The sequence below is a fragment of the Myotis lucifugus genome, unplaced genomic scaffold, assembly GCF_000147115.1.
Source record: "Myotis lucifugus unplaced genomic scaffold, Myoluc2.0 scaffold_38, whole genome shotgun sequence".
Lineage (NCBI taxonomy): Eukaryota > Metazoa > Chordata > Mammalia > Chiroptera > Vespertilionidae > Myotis > Myotis lucifugus.
Window position 1 is genome coordinate 2,232,771 of NW_005871086.1, and position 25,901 is coordinate 2,258,671.

Here is a 25,901-nt window from a genome sequence, read left to right on the forward strand (position 1 = left end):
ACTACCTCTTGCAATGTATAATGGTGACTATTTAACTGAGACTTTGACAGTTTTGATAATAATAATTGTAAAACTATTTTCTAATTTAATAAGAATTTTCTAATTTAAAAGGAAGAAATAAAAATATATATACAAACATACATGAATAGTTTACATTTCTGAATTCCCTCATCATTTGTCACTCATCTATTAGGTTTTATTAAGTGGTTTGAACTCTTTATTATGTTATGAAAATATTAACCTTTAGACTCTATACAGCATTTTACATTCAAGTGTGGGTAGATTGTGTTTTGGTGTTTGATTTTTGGCGGTTTTTTGGGGGGTGAGTGAATTTTTTCCTTTTTAAATTAATCTTTATTGTTATATTACAGATGTGCTCTTCTATTTCCCCATTGACCTCTGCTTCCCCCCCAGGCCTTCACCACCCTATAGTCTGTGTCCATAGGTTATGCATATATGCATATAAATTCTTTGGTTAATCTCTCCCCACCACCCCACTACCCCTGCCTTCCCTCTGGGGGTAGTTTGTTTTAAGTTTGTATGAGAAACAGCCTTCAGGGGTGGTTTAACTGTTATTACACATTTTTATACTTGTTTCTAATTGTAATTTTATTTTATTATTCTTGGTATATTTTTAAAGCACATTTATATGCTCATATACACTCTCCCAATTTTCTGGGATTCAATATTTATTTTGTTTTTAATATTTATTATTTACATTCACCTGAATTCTTAATTTATTTTTTGCATTCTTTTCCAACTTTTTTAAATGCCTGATTAGTTCATGTATTTACATAAATTAGAAAATGTAAAGCAATAGATTGCCTCTGAGTGGAGCTTTGATCAGACCACATTAATTTTTTATACCTGGGCTCCCATTATTTTGAAAATAGTTTGCAACCAATTAAACAAAATATTTGTTACTAACCAACTTTCTTTTCCCTCTTTTTGCCTTTTTTAAAACTCTTTCTTAATTGAATTTGTAGGGGTGGAATTGGTTAAAAATTATGTAGGTTTTAGGTGTACAATTGTATAATCTATAATACATCACCTGTATATTATATTGTGTTTCTCTCTCCCTTCCCCTAAGTCATCTCCTTCCATCGCCATTTATTCCACTTTATCCTTTTCTTCTTCCCCCTACTCAACTTTTCCTCTGGTAATCACCATACTGTTGTCTGTGTCTATAAGTGTTTGTGGGGGTTTTTTGGTTAATCCCTTCATCTTTTCACCCAGCCTCTATAACCCCCATCCCCTCTGACAACTGTCAGTCTGTAATCTGTTTTTCTGAATCTGTTTCTATTTTGTTTGTTAGCTTATTTTGTTTATTAGATTCCATATACAAGTGAAATCCTATGGTACTTGTCTTTCTCTGACTGAGCTATTTCACTAAGCATAGTACTCTCCAGGTCCATCCATACTGTCCCAAAGGTAAGATTTCTTTTTCATTTTTAATATCCTAGTAGTATTCCTTTGTGTAAATATACCACAGCTTTTTGTTGTTGTTGCAGTTGTTGGCACTGTCATAGATGTCCCCAGTTCTCCCCTCCATTACCCACCTCCATCCAGTCGTCCCCCCATGACCTTCACCACACTGTAGTCTGTGTTCATGGGCCAGACATATATGTTCTTTGACTCTTCACCTTCTTTCATGAGTTCCCCCCGCCACACTCCCCCCTGCCATCTGTCAGTCTATTACATGTATCCATGCCTCTCGATCTATTTTGCTCATCAGTTTATTTTGTTTGTTAGATTCCACATATAAGTATTTGTCTTTCTCTGACTGGCTTATTTCACTTAACATAACAATCTCCAGGTTCATCAACGCTGTCACAAAAGGTAAGAGTTCTTTCATTTTTACAGCCGCTTTTCAGTTGTGTAAATGTACCACAGCTTTTTTATCCACTCATCTATTGATGGGCAATTGGGCTGTTTCCAGATCTTGGCTATTGTAAATAACGCTGCTATGAACATAGGTGTGTATATATTCTTTCTGATTAGTGTTTTGGGATTTTTAAGATATATGCCCTGAAGTGGGATTGCTGGGTCAAATGGCAGTTCCAGTTTTAATTTTTAGAGGAAACTTCATACTGTTTTCCACAGTGGCTGCACCAGTCTGCATTCCCACCAACAGTACCCAAGGGTTCTCTTTTTTCCACATCCTTGCCAACACTTGTTCGTTGTTTTATTGATGATAGCCGTTCTTACAGGTGTGAGGTAATATCTCATTGTGGTTTTAATTTGCATTTATCTGATGAATAGTGATGTTGAGCATCTTTTTATATGTCTATAAGCCATCTGTATATCCTCTTTGAAGAAGTAGCTATTCAGGTCTTTTGTCCAATTCTTGATTGGATTGCATGTCTGTTTGGTGTTTTTATAATTTCTTTATAAATTTTGGTTATTAACCCCTTATCAAATGTATCACTGGCAAATATGTTCTCTCGTTCAGTGGGTTGTCTTTTTGTTTTGTTCATGGTTTCCTTTGCTCTGCAAAACCTTTTTAGTTTGATGTAGTCACATTTGTTTATTTTGTTGTTGTTGATTTGCTTGCTTGAGGAGATATATCAGAAAAAAATATTACTACAAGGAATGTCAGAGATTTTACTACCTATGTTTTCTTTCAAGATTTTTATGGTATAGAGTCTTACATTTAAGTCTTTAATCCATTTTGAGTTTATTCTTGTGTATGGTGTATGAAGGTAGTCTAGTTTCATTTTTTTTGCACATATCTGTCCTATTTTCCCATCATTTATTTTTACCCCATTGTATGTTCTTGGCTCCTTTGTCAAGTATTAATTGACCATAAAAGTGTGGGTTTATTTCTGTGCTCTCTTTTCTACTCCAATAATCTAAATGTCTGTTTTTATGCCAGTACCAAGCTGTTTTAATTATGATGGCCTTAAGTTATAGTTTGATATCAGGTAGTGTGATACCTCCAACTTAGTTCTTCTTTCTCAAGATTGCTGTGGTTATTCTGGATCTTTTATGGTTCCATATAAATTTTTTAAATATTTGTTCTAGTTCTGTGAAAAACACCATTGTTAATTCTTCCTATCCACGAACATGGTATATACTTCCACTTATTTGTATCTTCTTCAGTTTCTTTCTTTGGTGTCTTATAATTTTCCAAGTATAGGTGCTTTACCTTCTTGGTTAAATTTATTCCTAGGTATGTTATTATTTTGGATGTAATTATAAATGAGATTGTTTTCTTAGATTTCCTTTCTGATAGTTCATTATTGGTGTATAAAATGTAACTGATTTCTGGATATTTATTTTGTTTCCAGCTACTTTACTAAATTCATTTATCAGTTCTAGTAGTTTTTTTGGTGGGGCTAGTGAATCTCTTTTGATTGGGGGGGCACCAATCAGGTTCACACGAAAGTGGAAGGAATGGCCCCTGACTTAAAGCCACACAACTCAGTCACTGACCCCCCCTTAGCCTGCCCAAATGTCGACATCCTAACCCAGGCAGCTGATTCCTCAGCAGGGCACAAGTTCCATTGGTTGAGTGACTGAGAGTCCAGAAGGTGGGCTATTACATTCCCCCAGGCTGATGCCATATGGAAGAGTGTGCTCTACCTGAGAAAGATGGAGTCTACAGTAAAGGACAGGGACTTGGCACAGAGCCTCTTCCCAGAACCACAAACCCAGTCTCCCCTCACACAACTCTAGTTCACTCACCCTCTCTCCGCCAGAGCCCAGGGTGAATGAATAAGATTTTTTGTGAGCTGGCCCTTTAAGAGAGTGCCTGTGTCTCTAGATAACTCTCATCTCTCCCTGGCAGGCAGAATCCCCACTGATTTTCACAGTCAGGTATATGGGCACCTCTTCCAGGCTCTGGTGCTCTGGGCTGAGGAGTCCAGTTTGGGGTTAAGATCCTATACTTGTCACGAGGAACCTTTGCAGCTGAGATATCCCTCCAGAATCTCAGTGGCTGCCCGTGGGAGCTGTGGGAGCATGGCCAGCCATTTTCATGTCTCTGCCCTTCCTACCAATCTTGATGTGGCTCCTTATATAAATTCTTGGTCATAAAACTTCTCTTCAGCTAGTATTCAGTTGGTTAATCAGGTTGATTGCTCTACATTTATAATTCCAGTTTTGTCCTGGTAGGAGGTGAGTATAATATCTACCTACTCCACTGCCATCTTGGATCCCCTTACTAATCATTTTAAATTATCAACATTTAACTATTTTTTCAGTACCTAAAAGCTAATTTCTTTTTCCTTTTCTTTCAGGTCACTTCAGAGTCTTTCCTTCTTTATGATTCGATGGACCAAGTAAATGGCTCTGTGGTAACAGAATTTGTATTACTGGGACTTGCACAATCTCTGGGAATGCAGTCTTTTCTTTTTCTTTTCTTTACTTTATTCTATGTGGGAATTATCCTGGGAAACCTCTTCATCGTGTTCACAGTGGTTTTTGATTCTCACTTACACTTCCCCATGTATATTCTGCTGGCTAACCTATCACTCATTGACCTGGGCCTTTCATCTACCACAGTTCCTAGGATGATATCTGATCTTTTCAGTGATTGTAAAATCATTTCCTTCCGCAATTGCATGGTACAAATGTTCTTTATTCATGTCATGGGAGGAGTGGAGATGGTGCTGCTAATAGCTATGGCATATGACAGGTACACTGCAATCTGCAAACCTCTCCACTATCTAACTATTATGAGTCCCCAAATGTGTGTACTTTTAATAGTGGCTGCTTGGACCATTGGAATGATTCATGCAGTGTTTCAGTTTGTTTTTGTCATAAATTTACCTTTCTGTGGCCCTAATAATGTGGGGAGCTTTTATTGTGATTTTCCTAGGGTAATTAAACTTGCATGCATGGACACTTACAGACTAGAATTTGTGGTTATTGCCAACAGTGGCTTCATATCTATGGGAACCTTCTTTTTCTTAATTATATCATATATCTTTATTCTGGTCACTGTCAGAAAACATTCTTCAAAGGATTTGTCTAAAGCATTCTTCACTTTGTCAGCTCACATCACTGTAGTGGTTTTGTTTTTCATTCCATGCATGTTCCTCTACGTGTGGCCTTTCCCAACCAAATCATTGGATACATTTTTTTCCATTGTGGACTTTGTTGTCACCCCTGTCTTAAATCCTGCCATCTATACTTTAAGGAACAGAGATATGAAAGTGGCAATGAGAAGGCTGAGTGGAAAAGTTATAAGTTCTAGGTAGATGACGTGACACATTTCATTGATAAGAGTACAAGATGAATATCATGGACCAAAAGGACCCTCGTGATTACCATAAACACTATGGAATGTGTACAATTTCATTATTGCCTTTGAAAAACTGAGAATTCTATCAAAAAAGAAGTATTAAACCAAAGAATTTCATTCTTAGATAGAGATGCAATAGTTTTTAGTTATAAAAAATAGTGTTATAGCCTGTCCAGCATGGTTCAGTGGTTGAGCATAGACCTATGAACCAGAAGGTCACGGTTCAATTCATGGTCAGGGCATATGGCTGTGGGGGGCATGCAGGAGGCAGCCAATCAATGATTCTCATCGTGGATGTTTCTCTCTCTCTCCTTCTCCCTTCCTCTCTAAAATCAATAAAAAATATTTTTAAAACAGTGTTATATATTTTAATCTAACCTACAAAACTAAATTATAGTTACCATCAATGACTACATTCAATTTTCAATGTGTATATAAATATATAGATGTACATATATATGATTTCCCTTTTTCACTATATTTATAGTAATAAAAAGTATCACTGGAAATCAGTTACTATTTCTTACAGAAATTATATGGATCCAATGGATAAAATATGAGTTTATATAAACCAGCAGATATTAAAGTCAAGGTAGAAATAATTCTCATCCTAATTGTACTTTAAGTTAGGTAAATAAAAAGGAAAAAGTATGTTACAACTCTTGAGAATTTTTTTCAATCTTTGTCAATGTGTTGTGGACAATGTTATTTTACAAATAGACTCTATATTTTGCACTATGCAAAATTTGCCTGTGTTCCATTTTTTCCAACAGCAAATTACCTTTGCAGTCCTCCTTATAGCGTCTCCTGATTCATTCTTTTTAAGTATCTGCAATTCTAAACATATTTGAAAGAACTTATTACCGAGAGGAAGGTACCCCACTGAGATCTCAGCTTATTTACTAGTAATGTGCCTGTTCTTAAGCTAGGTGCTTAGGACAAAGAAGGCGACTCTCATCTTTCAGGTAAAACCTGGAAAGTCTAGTGCTCAATGAGCACAATTGAGAGATCACTTGGATGTATTTCTATGACTGGTTAAAGCAACATTAATTGTGACAATTTGGTTCAGTTTTAACTTGTGCATGGTAATTAAAGATGTCCAATAAAATGATTAATGATACGAACTGAGTCTTTATTATTTTTTTTAAATATATTTTATTGATTTTTCACAGAGAGGAAGGGAGAGAGATAGAGAGTCAGAAACATCGATGAGAGAGAAACATCGATCAGCCGACTCCTGCACATCTCCTACTGGGGATGTGCCCGCAACCCAGGTACATGCCCTTGACCGGAATCGAACCTGGGACCTTTCAGTCCGCAGGCCGATGCTCTATCCACTGAGCCAAACCGGTTTCAGCATGAGTCTTTATTATTGATCAAGGTATTTCTCCTATATTTTCTCCAAAATTGGTCATCAATATAGCTTATAGGTTATAAGCTATCCCCTCTTTATAAAATCTAAAGCATTATTATTCTTTGTCTTGTTAACCCATCTATATGTTAATTTTATGTTTATCTTAGTTAATTGTTTTACTATGGTTCTTTAAAAAATTCACCTTTAGACCGAGTGAAGCAGCAAAAATATCTAAATGAACCAAGAACTTGTGACAATAGCCCTTAACTCAAGAAGATTATTTTGAGAATCCTCTTTTTAAATTATAAGAATTAGTCTCAGTACTCAAATTTCAGGCTAGCTATTTCCAGTTCTCTTCACTTACCTTTCATAAATCACCAAATGACAAAATGGTAAGAAATGACACCTAATTTGGGACATTTCTTTCACATAAAGATGAAAATCATACTCAGAGTTGTGGGAATTTTTTGGAGAGCTTTTTATTCAGTGAACTCATTTTTAAAACAGGCCCAGAGATTTTGAATGGCATGTTCAAGTTTACACAGTGAATTTGAAGAGGAGGAAAAGGTGCTTAAGACAAAAATATAGCAGTCTAATGGTTTTTTAATCTATTCAGTCACTCTGTGTATTTTTTTAACATTTGAAATTTTTTAATATTTGCTTCATGTTATTAAAATGAAAAATTTTAATTTTTACAGATAAAGTAAATTTCAATTTAGTGACACCCTGTGTCATTGTACTGCCCCACTCCTTTCCCATATATCAGATCTCAGCCCTGGTCAGAAACAGCCTCTATCTGGAATCCAATCCATTTTTAAGGTTACAAACACACACAGAGCACACAATTATTTCAAAGAATGATGCATAGCATCGCTTTAACAAATTAGCATTTTGATTGTGTATGTTAGTTTTACATTTATATAAATGTGATCACTATGGACATGTTGTGTTGCATTCAGAATATGTGTTAATAGCCCTACATAATCATTAAGATAATTTTCCTATTACCTCATATATATATGCTACTATATTATATTTAACAACATTATATTTAACTAGAGGCCAGTGCACGAAATTCACACACGGGGGGTGGGGGTGTCCCTCAGCCTGGCCTGCACCCTCTCCAATCTGGGACCCCTCAGGAGATGTCCGACTGCCAGTTTAACATCCCTCTCACAATATAGGACCGCTGGCTCCTAACCGCTCACCTGCCTGCCTGATTGCCCCTAACCGCTTTTGCCTGCCATCCTGACTGCCCCCTAACCGCTCCCCTGCCGGCCCGATTGCTCCCAACTGCTCTCCCCTGCCAGCCTGATCACCCACAACTGCCCTCCCCTGCCACAACCCGCCTCCTCCGCTGGAACCTGCCTCCTATGTGTGAGGCAGCAGAGATGCCAGGACTGGCCTCCTCCGTGCTGCGCAGAGCCATGGGACCCCCCAGGCTTCATTATGCGGAGCGGCCACCAGGCCCTGCCTCTGCTGTGCACATGGCCATCTTGTGGTGGCCATCTTGTGATGATGGCTCACGAGGGCCACCTAGACTTTTATTGGTATAGACTATATTTGATTTAACTCTTAGGCCTTATTTTTTCTATCTTTAGAGTATTCTTGCAATAAACATTCTAGTGCACCAGTGATAGAAATTGTGCATGTGTGTGTGTATTTTTTACATATACATTCTTTTTGTAGAATCATTTTCTATTTTAATAAATATTAACATTTGTTCTTCAAATGTTTTACTATTTTCTACTCCCACCCAAAATTCTGAACATTATTACATACACTCTATATTTTTAATTGACCATATTTCCTTTAACTTTGCTTATAATTTTTTGTTGTGATTTTTTTTTTTATTGATTTTTTACAGAGAGGAAGGGAGAGAGATAGAGAGTTAGAAACATCGATGAGAGAGAAACATTGATCAGCTGCCTCTTGCACATCTCCTACTGGGGATGTGCCCGCAACCAAGGTACATGCCCTTGACCGGAATCGAACCTGGGACCTTTCAGTCCGCAGGCCGACGCTCTATCCACTGAGCCAAACCGGTTTCTGCAAGTTGTGGTTTTTTATTATAAAATTTATTAGGGTGACAGTGGTTCTTTTGATTGGATAATTTAATTCTTTTACATTGGGTAGGTGAAGACTAATTATTGCCATTTTAGTCAATGCTTTCTGACTGGTATGTAGTTTTGTTCCACTTCTTCCTCTTTTGCTGTCTTCCGTTGTGACTTGATGATTGTCGTGTTTTGCTTTGATTTCTTTCCCTTCATCTTTTGTATATCTATTAAACAATACATTCCTTCTTCCCAAGTGCACATGGAACATTTACAGAATTTGGTCATTCTCAAAGAAACATCAGTGTCACGAAGTAGAAATATTACAAAAAGTATTTTCTGATAAGAGTGTAATAAAACTATAAGTTGAAAATAAATTTGAGAAACAAAGGACCCATCAATCTTGAAATTTAGAAGCCTGCTTTTAATACTAGGATGAAAGTTAATATACAGAAAAATACATATAAATTTTATGAATAGAGATAACAGAGTAGTACATATCAAGATATCTGAGATACAGTTAGAGTAGTAATCAGAGAAAAACCTGTAGCCTTAAACACATTTATTAATCAAAAAGAAAGAATTAAAGAAATGAATTAAATTGCCTCAAAATTTTAAAAGGAAACAAAAAAAGTAAATAAAAAGAATCTACAGGGGAAAAAACAAGATAGCAATAGGCATTAATAAAATAAAGAAAAAGTACATCAATACCAAAAGTTTTATTTTGTTTAAATCTACAAAATGGGCAATTATAGTTTCACCAAGGATAAGAAAAAGATAAATAACAAAAACAAATAATCTATAATAATAAAAGCATAATATGCTAATTGACAGTACATCCTTCCAGATGTCCTTCTGGACGACCGCCAGGGAAGCCCAAGTTCTGGGTGCCTGCTGGCGGCTGGAGGGAAGTCCGGGTCCCAGGTGCCAGAGAGAAGCCGGTGCCAGCAGCCAGGGGAAGGAAGGCCTACTCTTGCATGAATTTCGTTCATCGGGCCTCTAGTAAATTATAAGAGGATATAATTATTAACAATCAGCTAATAAAATGTCATTTAAAATAATGTTGTATACACTGTACAAATAAATTTGAAAGCTATATGAAATAAATAATTTCTAGGAAAATGCATTTCACCACTACTCACTCCATTAAAAATGTAACACTTAAAAATACCAATTTCCATAGAAAATACACATAAATTTATCAGGGAATTATAACAGACATCCCAAGTTTAACTGGTTCACAAAGTAATCTAGCAAAGCTTTAGAAATCAAATAGTTTCAATAAAAATAAATTGTTTCAAAGAAATAAAAATAACTCCCAAATTATTTTCATAAAGCAAGTGCAAACATTGAGCCCAGATTAAATAAAAATAGTACAAAAAATTATAGACCAATATCATCCATGAAAATTGAGGCAAAAATTCTAAATAAAAGATAAGTGAATTAGACTCCATTTCTCATACCGTGCATAAGAATAAGTTGCATTAGGTCTGAAATCCAAGTGTGAAACATGAAGATACACAGTAGAAATAAGGGTTGATGTCCCAAAATCCCTGAGTTCAAGGGAAAACTCTCTGACACTAAACCAAGATGTGATTTTTTTAAATGGTAAATTAAAACAATAACAAGCAATAACAAACTTTTGCAACCCAAAATGTTGTTTTAAAAAATACATGCAAATTCAAGACAGATTGGGAGCAAATATTTACAACATATGTCACAGATTAGACTAATGTTATTAATACATAAATAACTCTTACAATTGAAAGAGGAAGACCAAACATCTGGTAAATATAAAATGAACAGGGGTTGATGTTGGGGCAAATTGCAGAATAAGTCGATGCAAGGATTCATTGCTCTATAGAAACACTGACAAGTCAGGCAAAAGCTATCAGAATCAACTTTGTCAAAACTAGGGAAAATAGTCAAAGGCTTATAGCAACCAATTGAATGATGAATAAAATAAAATGCAACTTAAAATGGTAGTATAACTTTGTAGCTTTGTTTTCCTTGCCATTTCCTTAGACCCCTCCCTATGTCAGCATCAGTCTCTAAGATAGTGGCTCTCAGTTTGTTTGTTCTAACCTGTCTGAGGGCCACCTGAAGAACTTTGTTTCACCTAAATCAAAATTCACTGGAGGTGGAAAAGGGGCAGGCATCCTTCAAAAACACTGTAAGGCAAATGAATAACACAGCCACCTGGGACAAAAGATTATAATTGAAGCAAACTATGCATACCTGAATGCCTGTGAGGAAAAAGTGGGCAGAGTTCTTTTGGGAAATGAAGTTATTCAAAACTGCTCATTTACACTTGCTGCTGATTTTTTCCACCAAGAGGTTGAGTAGTGCAATGGGCTCACACAGTGCCGACCCAAAGGATTGTGGGTGATGCTATACCCGAAGTCATCGTAGAAAAGACATCCTAGGGACGTAGGATGGGCAAGGCTTTGGAAATAGGCTGATTTGAATTCATGGTATAAAACTTTAGTATAATGGTAGTTTTCCAAGTTTATTTCAGCTCATAATGTAAAGTATTTCAAATAAATACTTAATCATTTTGCATCGAAAATTGATAGTGATACTAGTCTACAATTCTTTGCAGTTTTGCTTTCTTGGGGAAATTATAAACTAGGCACTAGGCAGTTTTTAAGCACTTTTAGTACAATGAGAAGTGATTTTTTGGAAATGGGTGACTTTCTAGCTTGTGAACTTGGCATCTCTGCCAGGTTAGTTTCAGCAGATTTCATGTGTCTTCTCCCTTTCCCCCATTTTTTTTTACATAAATCAAATCATTTGGTAGAGGTGGAATCTAAGTGGTTGTCCATTCACTTTGCATGTGCAGCCTGCCGCTGTGCCCATTCAATATTTGATGCATAATTGGACATTGAATCAATAAATGTAAATAGAACTTCTGATCTGTAATGCTTTTATACAAAGTTTATCTTAATAATAAACATTTTGTTCTTTTAAAATCCTGCTGATTTATAGTGGGGAATTGAGAAAGCCATATGCATGCTCAGGCAGGGCACACACTCAGAAAATGCCGGAGAAGATCATAAGCTTTCACCTCTGGCTGATTTATAGGCTCATTCTAGCAGAAAGTAAAGGCTAATGCCAAGTTATATAAGGCCTAGGTAGTGAAGGAGTGCCCAAGCACATAGCCATCCAACAAAGACTGGAAGAAGGGTTTTTTTATATTTTTCCCTCTGTCTTTCTTCTTATTATTTTTCTTTTTTGGTTCTTGGTGTTCAAGAAAAATCTTTTTCAAAAATCACTAGCTGAACACATGCTAAAGGAATAGAGATTTCAGATACTCAACATAACAAAGAATACAGAAACTACAAAAATACTTTAAAAGAAATTAAACAAACAAATCATGAGGAGAAGAATCTTATTTCCAGAATTTCAACTTTATAATGTTCAAAATTTCCATTTTAAAAATTTAACCAGCATGCAAATAAAAAAATAAAATATAGCCTATGCACAGAAAAAATAAAAAGAAATAAACAGATACTATCCTTGAGAAAGCCCAGACATTGGATTTAATGAACAAAAACTGTTTTATACTAACTCAGAGAGCTAAAGAAAAGCAATAGAACAATAGGGAACAAATTGAGAATAACAGTAAAGTTGAAATTATAAAAAGGAGCCAAACTTAATTTTAAAAAGCACAATTACTGAAGCAAAAGATCCTGGAAGAACTGGACATCCATATTCAAAAGAATGAACTTGAACCCCCAGCTCACACCATAAACAACATTTAATCCAACTTCAATAACTTCAACATAAGAGCTAAAACCACAAAACTCTGAGATGAAAATGTAGGAATAAATCATGGCCTTGTATTGGTAATGAGTTCCTAGATATGACACCAAAAGCTCAAACAACAAAAGAAAAAATAAATTGGACTTTATGAAAACTAAACTTTTTTATAACAAGGGACATTATCAAGTAAATGAAAAGACAACCTAGACATCAGAAAAATATTTATTAATCATATATCTGAAAAGGCTCTAGCATCTATATTTAAAAATTTACAATGGAGCAACAAAAAGACCAAAAACAACAAGAAGAAATAAACTACAACAATTAAACATGGGGAAAAATGAATAAACATTTTTTCAAAGAAGATAAACAAATGGCCAAGAAGCACATGAAAAGATGCTCAACATTATAGCTATTAGGGAAATCACATCAAAACCACACAATACCACTTCATAATCAACGTAAGGCCATTATCTTTTTTAGAAAAAGGAAATTTGTCGGTGTTGGTTAAGATGTGGAGAAATCAGAATCCTCATACACTGCTTGTGGGTATGTAAAGTAGTACAACCATTCTGGAAAGCAGTTTTACTGTTTTCAAAATGTTAAAAATAGATTTAGCAAATGACCCAGCAATTTCAATCCTAGGTATTATATACCTATAAGGATTGAAGACAAGTACTTAGACAAAAATTATATAGATGTGTTCATAGCAGCACTTTTCACAATAGCCAAAATATCCAAACATCTGTCAACAAATGAATGGGTAAACAACATGTGGTATATTTATACAATGGACTATTACTCAACCATAAAAAAAAATAACATGCTATACATGCTACAATGTGGATGAACTTCAGAAATATGCTGAAAGAAGCCAAATACAAAAGGGTACCCATTGTATGATTCCACTTACATGAAATAACCATTTTAGGTAAATCTATAAACACAAAAGGCAAATTGGTAGTTTTCAGGGCCTGACAGGGAAGCAGAATGGGGAGTAACTGCTTAATAGTTTGTGGTTTACTTTTGGGGTGATGAAAATGTTTTGTAACTAGAGAGAGGGTGGTTGTGCAACATTGTGAATGTACTAAATGCCACTGAATTATTCACTTTAAAATTATAAATTTTACATTATGTACATTTAACCTCATTTTTTAAAGGACAAAAGATATAAACACTCTGAAAACAGATTAAAAAATCTCTTAACTATATAAAAATATTAGATTTCATCAACAGTAAGATAATGACAAGCTAAAACCACAATGAGATACCATTTCTCCCATATCAGGTTGGCAAAAACACTAAAATTCTTGTCAAGACTATGGAGAAACCTAGTGTTCAAGTGGGAATGCAAAATAGTTCAATTTGCACCCTAACATATTTTGCTCAGTGGGTAGAGCATAGTCCCATGGACTGAAGCATCCCAGGTCCAATTCCAGTCAAGGGCATATACCTCAATTGAAGGCTCGATCCCCGGGCCTGGTCGAGACATGTGTGAGAGCAACCAATCGATATGTTTCTCTCACATTGATGTTTCTCTCTCTGTGTGTCTATTCCCCCTCCCTTCCACTCTCTCTAAAAGTCAATGGAAAAATATCCTTGGGTGAGGATTAACAACAACAACAACAACAAAATAATTCAACTCCTATAGAAGGGAATTTGGCAATATCTAACAAAACTATGTATGCATCAATCTTTAACTCAACAATCCCACTGTTGGGACCTGGAGACACACCACCAAAGATACAAATATATATATAGTATTATTGTGATTGCAAAATATTAGACACTACATAAGTGTGCAAATATTGGAGATATAGGTTTAATACATACAAATACTGCATATGTATTTGACTTGATGTCTGCCAAGTCAAATGAAAAAAAATGGCCAATACAAACTATAGTGTCTTGGGATGCACATTTGGAATATAAAGCTGTAAAAATATGCAAGGAAGTTTTTACAATAACAGAATCATGATTTTGAGGAGAAAGGTGGTTGTGATTTGGATAAGTCACAGAGAAGATTTCTGGGATGGTATCATTTACATAGTTCTATACAATGACTTGAGTGATGACTACTTTATAAAATTGATTATACTATAAAATTTTGTGTATTATGTTTTATTTTGCAATTTAAAATAATAAATAAAATTAAAGCCAAAGTATGGTGAACTAGGTACAGCACAAAACCTCCAACCTTGTCATTCTTGTCTGGAAACCTACATTCAACTACCATTAGTAGAGACTAACCCTATCAGTATAAATATATTTTTAAAACTGAAACACAATGAACAAGGGAAACTTGGCTCCTCTGCCTTAGGGAATAAGGCGACTGCATCTTCAGGAAGCCATAACAACTTAGAAAGTTTCTTTCTGTTGCATAATTCTCCCCTGTGCAAAGAGTTACACAAAATGCTGCCAATGTAAAGGCAGTTAATTAACAGCACTAATTATGCTTGGGAAGTGACCAAGAGGAATTGCAGAGACTTGGTATTGCCAGCCAGAAATCAGTCCATTATGGGAATTGTCTCTTAGAATCATTTTGGCTTTCCCAGGGTAACTAAGGGGAAAAGTGGTTAATGGGTCACTTGGGGGGTGACATCTCTTTCTGTAAATTACCATTTCCTTCCCCTATTACACTTTTTTTGGCCATAAAGCCAAAAGACAGTCCTTGCGTAACAAGGAAAGCAAATAATAACTGAATAAGAATAATGGTGAGGAAAATCTTGTGTCAATTGCAATATTACAATATTCCTGAGCCTTTGAATAATGCTATCTTCTATGATAAATTAAGGAGGTTCTGGAAGATCAAGCTCATTCTATATATGCCAGATTTGCATCTAAGTTTGCAGTCAACCAAACAAAGCAAACTATTACAGTCACTACCAGCCATCTGAACTAACATATTGAACACAAAATCATTGTTTAGTGCCATAATATCATTAACTGTGGCCCAATCCAATATTATATTCCTTCCACCCAGCCCAACACCCTTAGACTTCATTCCCATACATGTTCTAGATTTCTGTTTATATAAATATGTAAAATCTTGCAATTCTTTTGATGTGTACTCCATCTTCTCATGAATCCTACTTTGTCCCTGACACATTGTAGATTTCTGGGACTTAAAACTGCTTATAAGACTAGAAGCAATGTGAATAGGTGAGGGCAGAAACTGAGGATTAACAGTAGTCCCATGTATGGCAACCTATTCAGGGAAGGTCATTAGTTTCTTCAGGTAAGTGGAGACAAATCTCATCAGATACAGAAAGAAAAGATGTCTCCACCAGTAGAAAGGATTGGAAGAATTTAGAGATTCAAGTTTCTTAGTTTTATTGGAATCTTCCCATATGCCTCCATTTTTATTTTACTTCTCAATCAATCCCATACCTTTAATTTAAGAGATGGTGTGATGTTGTGAACTCAGCTTGCCTTGTAATTCAGCAATATCCATATTAGAATTTTCCCTATAGAAGACCGTATGCAGCAGTTACAGATGACAACAGTTTCTTTTAGGGGAGGCATAGAGGCTTTGATCTCAAGGCTTTGATCTCTCTTGCTTGATTTCTCTTGCTTGATCTCTGAAGATGGGAATTTGCACTGACATGGTCTACATTTGGTATCAGGGTAATGCTTGTAAAATTAGTTTGGGACTATTGACTTCTCTTCAATTTTTAAAAGAGTGTTTGTAAAGGATTTACATTAATTCTTTTTTAAATATCTGGTAGAATTGACCAGTAAATCTATTTAGACCTGGACTTTTCTTTGTTGGAAAGTATTTGATTACTAACCTCCTCATTCATTGTTCCATTCAGATGTCACATTTATTTACAATTCAGAGTTGGTAGATCATATGTTTCTAAGAATTTGCCCATTTGTTCTAGGTTATCCAATTTGTTGGCATATAATTTTCTTATTTATTTTTACTTTAAAGTTTTTTTTATTTTTTAATTATAGCTGTCATACAATATTATATTAGTTTCAAGTGTATAACCCAGTTTTTAGACATTATATAACTAAGTGATCATCCCAAAAAAATCATGTGCCCATCTGACATCATACATTGTTATTATAATACTAGAGGCCCGGTGCATGAACTTTGTGCATGGGTGGGGGGGGGGGGAGGAAGGGTGTACCCTCAGCCCAGCATGCACCCTCTCCAATTCGGGACCCCTCAGGGAATGTCCGACTGCCTCTCACAATCCGGGACTGCTGGCTCCTAACCACCTCTGCCTGCCTGCCTGCCTGATTGCCCCTAACCACCTCTGCCTGCCTTATTACCCTTAACCACCTCTGCCTGCCTGCCTGATCACCCCTAACTGCTCCCCTACCAGCCTGATTGCCCCTAACTGCTCCCCTGCTGGCCTGATCACCCCTAACCACCTCAGCCTTGCTCCACACCTGGGACCCAGGATTCCCTCCTCTGGCCAGTTGCAGGCACCTGGGACCTGGGCTTCCCTCCCTCTGGCCAGCCACAGGCACCCAGGATCTGGGCTGGCTTCACCCAGGCCGGCCACAGCTGTAGGGGACCGTGGGCGGGCAGCTTCGCCTGGGCCACAGCCACAGGCGCCCGGGACCGTGGGGCGGGCGGCTTGGCCCTCTCCTGGGCCGCAGCTGCAGGAACTGTCGCCTGGGACCATGGGATGAGTGACTTGTCCCTCTCCCGGGCTGCAGGCACAGGCGTTGGCACCCAGGACCATGGGGCGGCAGCTTGTTCCTCTCCCAGGCCACAGGTGCAGGTGCAGCCTTTGGCACAGGGGACCGAGGGGTGAGCGGCTTGTCCCTCTCCCAGGCCACAAGTGCAGATGGAGCCGCTGGCACCCAGGACCATGGGGCTGGTGGCTTGTCCCTCTCCCGGGCCACAGCCCCAGCCGCTGGCACCTGGGACTGCAGAGTGGGTGGCTTGCCTGTCTCCCAGGCTGCAGGCGCTGGGCATGCAGCTTGTCCCTCTCCTGGGCTGCAGGCACAGGCACAGCTGCTGGCACCCGGGACCATGAGGCAGGTGGCTTGTCCCTCTCCTGGGCTGCAGGATGGCTGGTCCCCATTCCTCTCTCACGAGCTCATTTGTGCCTGGTTGGTCCCCATTCCTCTCTCCCCAGTGTTGAGTGTCTGAGCTTGACCACATGAGGGTGTGATGACCATTTGCATATTAGCTCTTTATTATATACGATTATTGACCATATTCCTATGCTGTACTTTACATCCCTTTAACTATTCTGTAACTACCAATTTGTACTTCTAAATCCCTTCATATTTTTCAACCATCCCCCACACGCCCTTTCATCTGCCAACCCTCAGCTTGTTCTGTGTCACTATTTGTCTGATTATTTTATTTTTTACATTCATTTGTTGACAGATATGTATTTATTGCCATATTATTATTCATATTTTTAACTATTTCTCTTCTTCTTAAAGAAGACCCTTTAACATTCATTGTAATACTGGTTTGGTGTGATAAACTCCTTTAGTTTTTCTTGTCTGGGAATCTCTTTATATGTCCTTCCATTCTAAATTATAGCTTTGATGGGTAGAGTAATCTTGGTTTTAGGTCCTTGCTTTAATCACCTTCAATATTTCTTTCCAATACCTCCTGACCTGCAATGTTTTTGTTTAGACATCAGCTGACAGTCTTATGGGAGCTCCCTTATAGGTACTAATTGCTTTGCTCTTAATGCTTTTAAGATTCTCTGTCTTTAATCTTTGGCATTTTAATTATTCTGTGCCTTGATGTGGGCCTCTTTGGGTTCATTTTGTTTGGGACTCTGTGCTTCCTGGCATTGTGTGTCTTTTTTCTTCACCAAGTTAAGGAAGTTTTCAGTCATTATTTCTTTTTTTTTTAATATATTTTATTGATTTTTTACAGAGAGGAAGGGAGAGGGATAGAGAGTTAGAAACATCGATGAGAGAGAAACATCGACAGCTGCCTCCTGCACATCCCCCACCGGGGATGTGCCCGCAACCCAGGTACATGCCCTTGACCGGAATCGAACCTGGGACCTTTCAGTCCGCAGGCAGACGCTCTATCCACTGAGCCAAACCGGTTTCGGCCAGTCATTATTTCTTCAAATAGATTATCAATCCCTTGCTTTCTCTCTTCTCCTTCTGGTACCACTATGATGTAGATATTGTTATGCTTCATGTTGTCCCAAAGATTCCTTAATCAATCCTCATTCCTTTTAATTCTTTTTTCTTTTCCTGCTCTGATTTTGTGTCTTCCAAATTACTGATTCAGTCCTCCATTTCATCCAACCTACTGTTTATTCCTTCCAGTGTAATCTTGATGTCAGATATTGTATTTTTTTATTTTTGACTGGTCTTTTTTATAGTTTCTATGTTCTTTTTCATGCTGTTGTAGTTCTCACTAAGTTTCTTGATCAACCTTATGATCATTACTTTGAACTCTATATCTGATAAATTGCTTGCCTCCATTTCATTTAGTTCTTTTTCTAGAGATTCTCTTTTTTTCATTTGGGACCTGTTTTTTTGTTGTTGTTTTTCTCCCCATCTTGGCTGCCTCTTTGTGTTTGTTTCTATGTTTTATATAAACCTACTATGACTTCTAGTTGTCTTGGGGTGGCCTTAAATAGTAGGTGTCCTGTGGATTCCATTGGCACAGACTCCTTGATCACCTGATGACAAGGGTACCCGTGTCTCTAGCAGATTCTGGTCTCTTTCTGTTCTCTTTCTTGGTGCTCCAGTAATGTTCCTTGTGTGGGTTATGTAGGCCCTCTTATTATAATTGAATCTTTTTTTGTTTTGTTTTGTTGTTTTGATTTTTGTTGCTGTTTTTAATCCTCATCCAAGGATAATTTTTCCCATTGATTTTTAGAGAGAGTGGAAGAGAGAGGGAAAGACAGAGATAAATACCGATGGGAGAGAAAAACATCGATTGATTGCCTCCTGCACAGGCCCTGACCAGGGCCTGGGCTGGGGAAGAGGCTGCAACTGAAATGCTCTATCCAGTGAGCCAAACCAGCTAGGGCTGTAATTGAGCCTTGATTGCTATTGGTGCATTCCTGTGTAGGATTGATCCTCAGACTGGCTAACTGTGAGCCACAAACCCAACAATAGTAAGTGAACTGCTGAGCAGGTGCTGACCACACAGAGTGGAATTTACCTCAGCAGAGTTTGGTGTCTGCCGAGATCTCCCTTTGGATATTCTGCTTGTGAAGCTTATTGCATCCTGCTCTGATATTGTCTGAAGCTGGTCACTGGGTGTGTTGGTTCTGGACCTTTTCAGAGGGACTGTGGTGCAGCCAGTGACAGACACTGTCTGTGCCTGGCCCTGGACAACCTGTTTGGAGCTACAAGCGATCCACAGTTTGTGGCTGCCTCTGCAGGGCTTGGATGCATGTGGGAAAAACCAAGCTGTGCACCAAGTTTGGCTTTTACCAGCAGCAGCACCAGCTCCAGGAAGGCAGGTCAGCAAAAGTTCCTAGGCATCCTGAGATCTGCCTGCACCTGCCTCTGCCTGCCAGCTGCCTGTTAGGTTCAGTTATTATAAGAACCTCTGTTGGAGTTGAGAGAATGGAGCTAGTGAATCTCCCATGATGGTGCCAGCTGGGCTTCAGGGAAGGTGGTGGATGTGGTCCCCGCCACATCCCACATAAGTCAATCTGTCCTGGATTTTACCCCAACCTCAGGAAGGCAGAGCCACTAGGGATCAGGTATTTAGGGCCTCCAGAGACCAAAGGGTGGGTCTGCGAAAAGCTAAGAGGGTAGTTCTATCAATCTCCAGTGAGGGGGAAGCACCATTCAGATTCATGGGAAATTGGGTGGAATGGCCCCCACCCCAAAGCCAGACAACTTGGTCACTGACATACCCTGAGTTTGCCCAAACCTCTACACACTAGCCAAGGTAGCTGACTCCCAGCAGGGCCTAAGCTTTGCAGGGTGGGATGACAGAGTCCAGAGGGTGGGGCAATTGCTTTGCCCCAGGCTGATGCCACATAAAAGGGAGTGTTCCATCCAAAAAAGAGGGCATCTGTGGTATGGGAGAATGACTCAGCACAGGGATCCTGGTGGCTGTCCTCCCAGGTCTCTAGTCTGCTCTTCCTTCCCTCCACCAGAGCCCAGGGTGAATGTCTGCAAATGAAATTTTGTGCACTTGCCCTTTAAAAGGGTACCTGTGTCTCTAGCAGATTCTGGTCTCTTTCTGGTACACAGAAACCCTGCTGCTTTTCATAGCCGGATATTATTGGGCACCTCTTCCTGGCTCTGGTGCTCTGGCTGGGGAGCCCAGCTTGGGGTTTAGGCTCCACACTTATAAGGGGAAACCCCCTCAACTGAGATATCCATCCAGAACCTCAATAACAGCCAGTGGGAGTAGGGACAGTTTTTTATGCATCTCCATCTTTCCTACCAGTCTCAATGTGCCTTCTTCTATAAATCCTTGGTTATAAGACTTCTTTTCAGCTAGTCTTCAGTTGATTATTCAGGATGATTGTTGTTATTCCAGTTTGGTCCTGGAAGAAGGTAAGTGTAACTTCCACCTATTCTGCCACCATCTTGAAATCCCCTGGATTTTTATTTTCTTCCCTAGATATAGGAAGTTTTCAGCCATGATTTCTTTAAATAGGGTTTATACTCCTCTCTCTTCTCTTCTCTTCTCTTTCTGGATCTACTCTGATACATATATTCATTTTCTTGTTGGTGTGTCATATTCCCTTAGTGTTTTTTCATTCTATTTCATTCTTTTATCCTTTTGCTCCTCTGACAGGTATAAATTCAAATGGCTTGTCATCAGGTTCATTAATTCTTCCTTTTTTTGGACGAATTCTTCTTTTGAATCCCCTCTAGTGAACTTCACAGTTCAATTATTGTATTCTTCACTTCCAGTATTTTTGTTGGTTCTTTTTCCTATCATATCTATCTCTTTTGTTGATATTCTCGAGGTGTTTTTTTTTTCCCAAATGTTGCTTTCCTGATTTTATTTAGTTGCCTATTATGTTCTCTTATAACTCAATGCTCCTATTAAAGATGATTATTTTTAATTACTTTTCAGACAATTCACAGATCTCCATTTCTTTTAGATTAGTTCCTGGAGATTTGTTTTCTTCCTTGGGTTGTGTCATGTTTCATTCTTTTTTAAAAAAAATATATTTTATTGATTTTTTACAGAGAGGAAGGGAGAGAGATAGAGAGTTAGAAACATCGATGAGAGAGAAACATTGATCAGCTGCCTCCTGCACATCTCCCACTGGGGATATGCCAGCAACCAAGGTACATGCCCCTGACCGGAATCGAACTTGGGACCCTTTCGTCCGCAGGCCGATGCTCTATCCACTGAGCCAAACCGGTTTCGGTTAGGTTTGCTTTTTTTGTCTGTGTATTTAAATAATCAACTTCCTCTTCAAGTCTTTATGAACTGGTTTTGACCAGGAGAGACCTTCACCAGTCAATAGTGCTCAATATAAAGCAAGATCCCTCAGTGTGTGCTTTAAGGCTGGAACAAGACCCTCTTAACTTCTTTCTTGCCTTCCTGAAAAAAAGCCTTGGTTCTGTGCTTTTTGTCAATCTTACAGAACAGTGACAACTATGGGAGGATACACACTTCTTTACTTTGTTGCTTGCTTACCAGAAGACTTGGCTTTTCCAGTTTTTTTTAGCAAGTATGAGCCAGAACTTGGCTTCACAGAGGGCACTCTGAATTTCTGGGGATTAGGCCCCTTCTGCTTCCTTCCCTCCTTTCTGGAAATAAACCTCAGTTCTGTGTTTATTTCCAGTCTCACAGAGCAGCACCAGCTGTAAACAGTTGCCCTTCCCTTTCCTATGTTCTTAGCTGTGTCAGGGAACCAGGATCTGCAAACTGCCAATGCTAAATATGAGGTGAGATTAAAAACCTGCTCTCTTATAGGCCATAAGACAAGTCTTCATAAACTTTTATAATCCTCACCCAAGGACCTACTTTGATTTTAGAGAGAGAAACATCAATGTGAGAAAGAAACATCAATCAGTTGCCTTCTTGTAAGCAGCCTGACTGGGGATTGAATCCACAACCTTTCAGTGAATGGGACAACACTCCAACCGAGTCACACTAGCCAGAGCAAGTCTTCATAAATTTGAAACTATTCAAATCATACAAAGTAGGTTATGAACTACAGTGAAGATGAATTAGAATCAATAACAGAATATCTGGAAATTTTCCATAGAAATTTTATCCCATGTGTTTAATTTTTTTAAAATTAGAAAGTATATTGAACTGAATGAGAAGAAAACAAGATATAAAAATTTGTGATGCAGTTAAATCAGTGCATCACAAATTAAGGGGAAATTAATACAACTAAATGCCTTTATTTTAAAAAAAAAAAAAGGTCTCAAATAAACAACCATAGTTTCTACCTAAAGAAACTAAGTAAAAGGCAAATTAAAAATGAAGAAAAAATAATATAAATATAAAAATTACAAGCAGAAATTAATGAAATTAAAAAAACAGAAATAGAGAAAATAAATGAAACAAAAACCTGGTTCTCTGAGAAAATAAAAAAGTTGAAAAATTAGTCAAGCTGATAAGATAAAAAACAAAAAAGACACAAACTACCAATACTCAGAATGAGAGAGAAAGGAAAATATCACACATCTTATAGATATTTAGAAAGATAATAAGGGAATATTGGAAGCAACCTAGTCCAATAAATTTAACAATATAGATAAATGTACTAATTTATTGGGATACTCAAAGTATATAAAAATTTAATTTATATGAAAACCTTCCCACAGAGAAAATTCCAGGCCTAGATGACTTCACTGATAAATTTTACCAAACATTTAAGAAAGAAATCATATCAATTCTATAAAACTCTTTTTTTTTCTAGAACCAAGACTGTCTTCATCTACTTTATTCACAGTTCTGCTTGGCTATGGCCCCAAGAACCTCTGTGGTCACACAGTGTGCCTAGGAAAATGACCCCAGCAAGAGATGCCATTGATTTTTTTAAGAAGAACAAACAGAATTCTATAAAACTCTTGCAGTAACTTTAAAATAATAAAATACATTTTAAAACTAAAAGTAATAAATAAGTACAAGAAAAACAAAAGAACTTATAGACACAGACAACAGTATAGTGATTACCAGAGGGAAAAAGGGTGGGAGGGTAGTAAAAGGTAAAGGGGATCAGACATATGGTGAGAGAAGATGATTTGACTTTGGATTATGGGCACACAATGCAATATATTGATCATGTGTTATAGAAATGTACACTTGAGATGTATATAATCTTATTAACCAATATCACCTTGATATACTTAATTTTTAAAAAGACCAGCGTTACCCTGATACTAAACCAAAAAAGTCATTTTACAAAATCCAACGTTTATTCTTGGTTTTAAAACCATTCAACAAACTGAATAGACTGGAACTTCCTCAACTTGATAAAGGACATCTATGAAAAACCTATAGCGAGCATGATATTTAAAAATAAAAAACTGAATGTTTTTCTCATAAGAATAGGAATAAATCAAGCATGTTCACTCTAACCACTTCTATTCAGCATTGTACCTTTTGATCTAGCAAGTATAATAAGGCAACAAAAATGAATAAAATCAACACATTAGAATAAAAGGTGTAAAATGTTTTTATTCACTGACATGATCATCTATAGAGAAAATCTTTATAAAAAAACTAGAAGTAATAAGTCTTCAGGATTCAATGTCAATCAATAAGCAAAAACAATCTATTGTATTTATGTATATTAGCAATAAACAATTATAAATTAAACAAAAATATACTTTTTTAAACAGTACCAAAAATTTAAATACTTAAAGATAAATCTCAAAAAAAGATATGTAAGACCTATTCACTGAAAACTATATAACATATCTGAAAAAATTTTAATGGGAATTACATAGATAGATAGACTGTTTTATGGCTCACTCTTCCCTGGTAATAAATATATTCATCAGTTAAAAAGTATGTTAAAGGTGTGATAACATTCAAATCAATATGTGGTGCCTCAAACTTCCTGGATCTAAAATATCAAACATAGAAACAAAAGGCTACACCATGGTTAGTAAAAAGGACTTATCATATCACTTAAGAGATCTTTCTGTAAATCACTAAATTTTTGCATGCTCTCTTCATTGCCTCCTTCATATCTTTATTCCTGAATGTGTAGATGACTGGATTCAGAAAAGGCGTGAGAACTGCATCAAAAATAGCAAGAAACTTGTCCATCTGTGAATTGGGGTGTGGCCATGTATAAACAAACATGGTTGGGCCAAAGAACAAAAGGACCACAGTGATGTGAGCTGACAAAGTGGAGAAGGCCTTGGATGATCCCCCGGAAGAATGTTTCCAAACAGTAAACATGATGAAGATATAGGAAATAAGGAGAATAAAGAAGGAGCCAACACAGATAAACCCACTGTTGACAGTGACCATGAACTGCAATCTGTAGGTATCTGTGCAGGCCAGTCTGAGGAGCCGAGGAAGGTCACAGTAAAAGCTGTCCAATACATTAGGACCACAGAAGGGCAGATTAACAATAAATGCTAGTTGGAACAACGAGTGACTGACACCAAGGGCCCAGGCAGCAGCTGTAAACAAAATGCATACTCGTGGGCTCATGATGGTCAGGTAGTGGAGAGGCTTACATATGGCCACATATCTGTCAAAGGCCATGGCAATGAGCAGCACCATCTCCACACCACCAATGACATGGATGAAGAAGATCTGAGCAATGCAGCCTCCAAAAGAGATGACTTTATGCTTTCTGAAAAGGTCATAAATCATCTTTGGTGAGGTGACAGAGCAGGCTCCTAAGTCAATGAAGGAAAGACTGGCCAATAGGAAGTACATGGGGGAGTGTAAATGAGGATCGGTGGTCACAGAAAATACAATGAGGATGTTTCCAGTCATGCTTGCCACATAGAGCACAGAGGAAGACACCAGGAGTAGAAGCTGGATCTCCCATGAATGGGTGAGTCCCAGAAACACAAACTCAGACACAACCGAGTGATTCCCTTCATCCATAGATCCACCCAACTGGGATGTGGCTGAAATTATGAGAACTAAGAAAATGAGGAGGAAATTGTGATTATGGAGATGACAACATGTCAAAGAATTTCAATGTTCTCATTATACATGAGAAGTATACAGTTATCCAGTTCCTCAAATATACAAAACGAAAAATAAAAGTCAACATAATATCACAACATGTGAGCTGCAACATACTTTAAACCTATCTCTAATACTCTCACTGTAATGTTCAGCTCTCAAATTGACAGATTAAGCAAGAACAAAAGATTCATGAGTGCTCGTGACATTCATCACCTGTTTAAATCACTTCTGATATTGACTATTCCTCATTTCCAACATATTCCATCTTGCTTTTATGTATATTCTCATTATCCTCTTCTTCTTCCAATTTGTTCTCACAATCCGCTGACAGAAAGCAGGGATAAGAGGAAAGCATGATTAACTGAAGGGCTATCACCTAGAGTGAAAGGTTCCTGAGACATGAGTTGAGACTGAGTTAGGATA

General features: G+C 37.6%; 2 protein-coding genes across 2 annotated transcripts; one reads left to right on the plus strand and one right to left on the minus strand.

The window, feature by feature from the left end:
- The first annotated feature begins 4,274 nt into the window (after positions 1–4,274).
- On the plus strand, positions 4,275–5,204 carry LOC102428678 (olfactory receptor 4F17-like). Its single transcript, XM_006087469.1, has one exon. The coding sequence runs from the start codon at positions 4,275–4,277 to the stop codon at positions 5,202–5,204; it is 930 nt and encodes a 309-aa protein (XP_006087531.1).
- Positions 5,205–24,427: 19,223 nt separating this feature from the next.
- On the minus strand, positions 24,428–25,402 carry LOC102428975 (olfactory receptor 4F3/4F16/4F29). Its single transcript, XM_006087470.1, has one exon. It carries the CDS (start codon positions 25,389–25,391, stop codon positions 24,453–24,455), a length of 939 nt encoding a protein of 312 aa, XP_006087532.1. The 5' UTR covers positions 25,392–25,402; the 3' UTR covers positions 24,428–24,452.
- Positions 25,403–25,901: the final 499 nt, after the last annotated feature.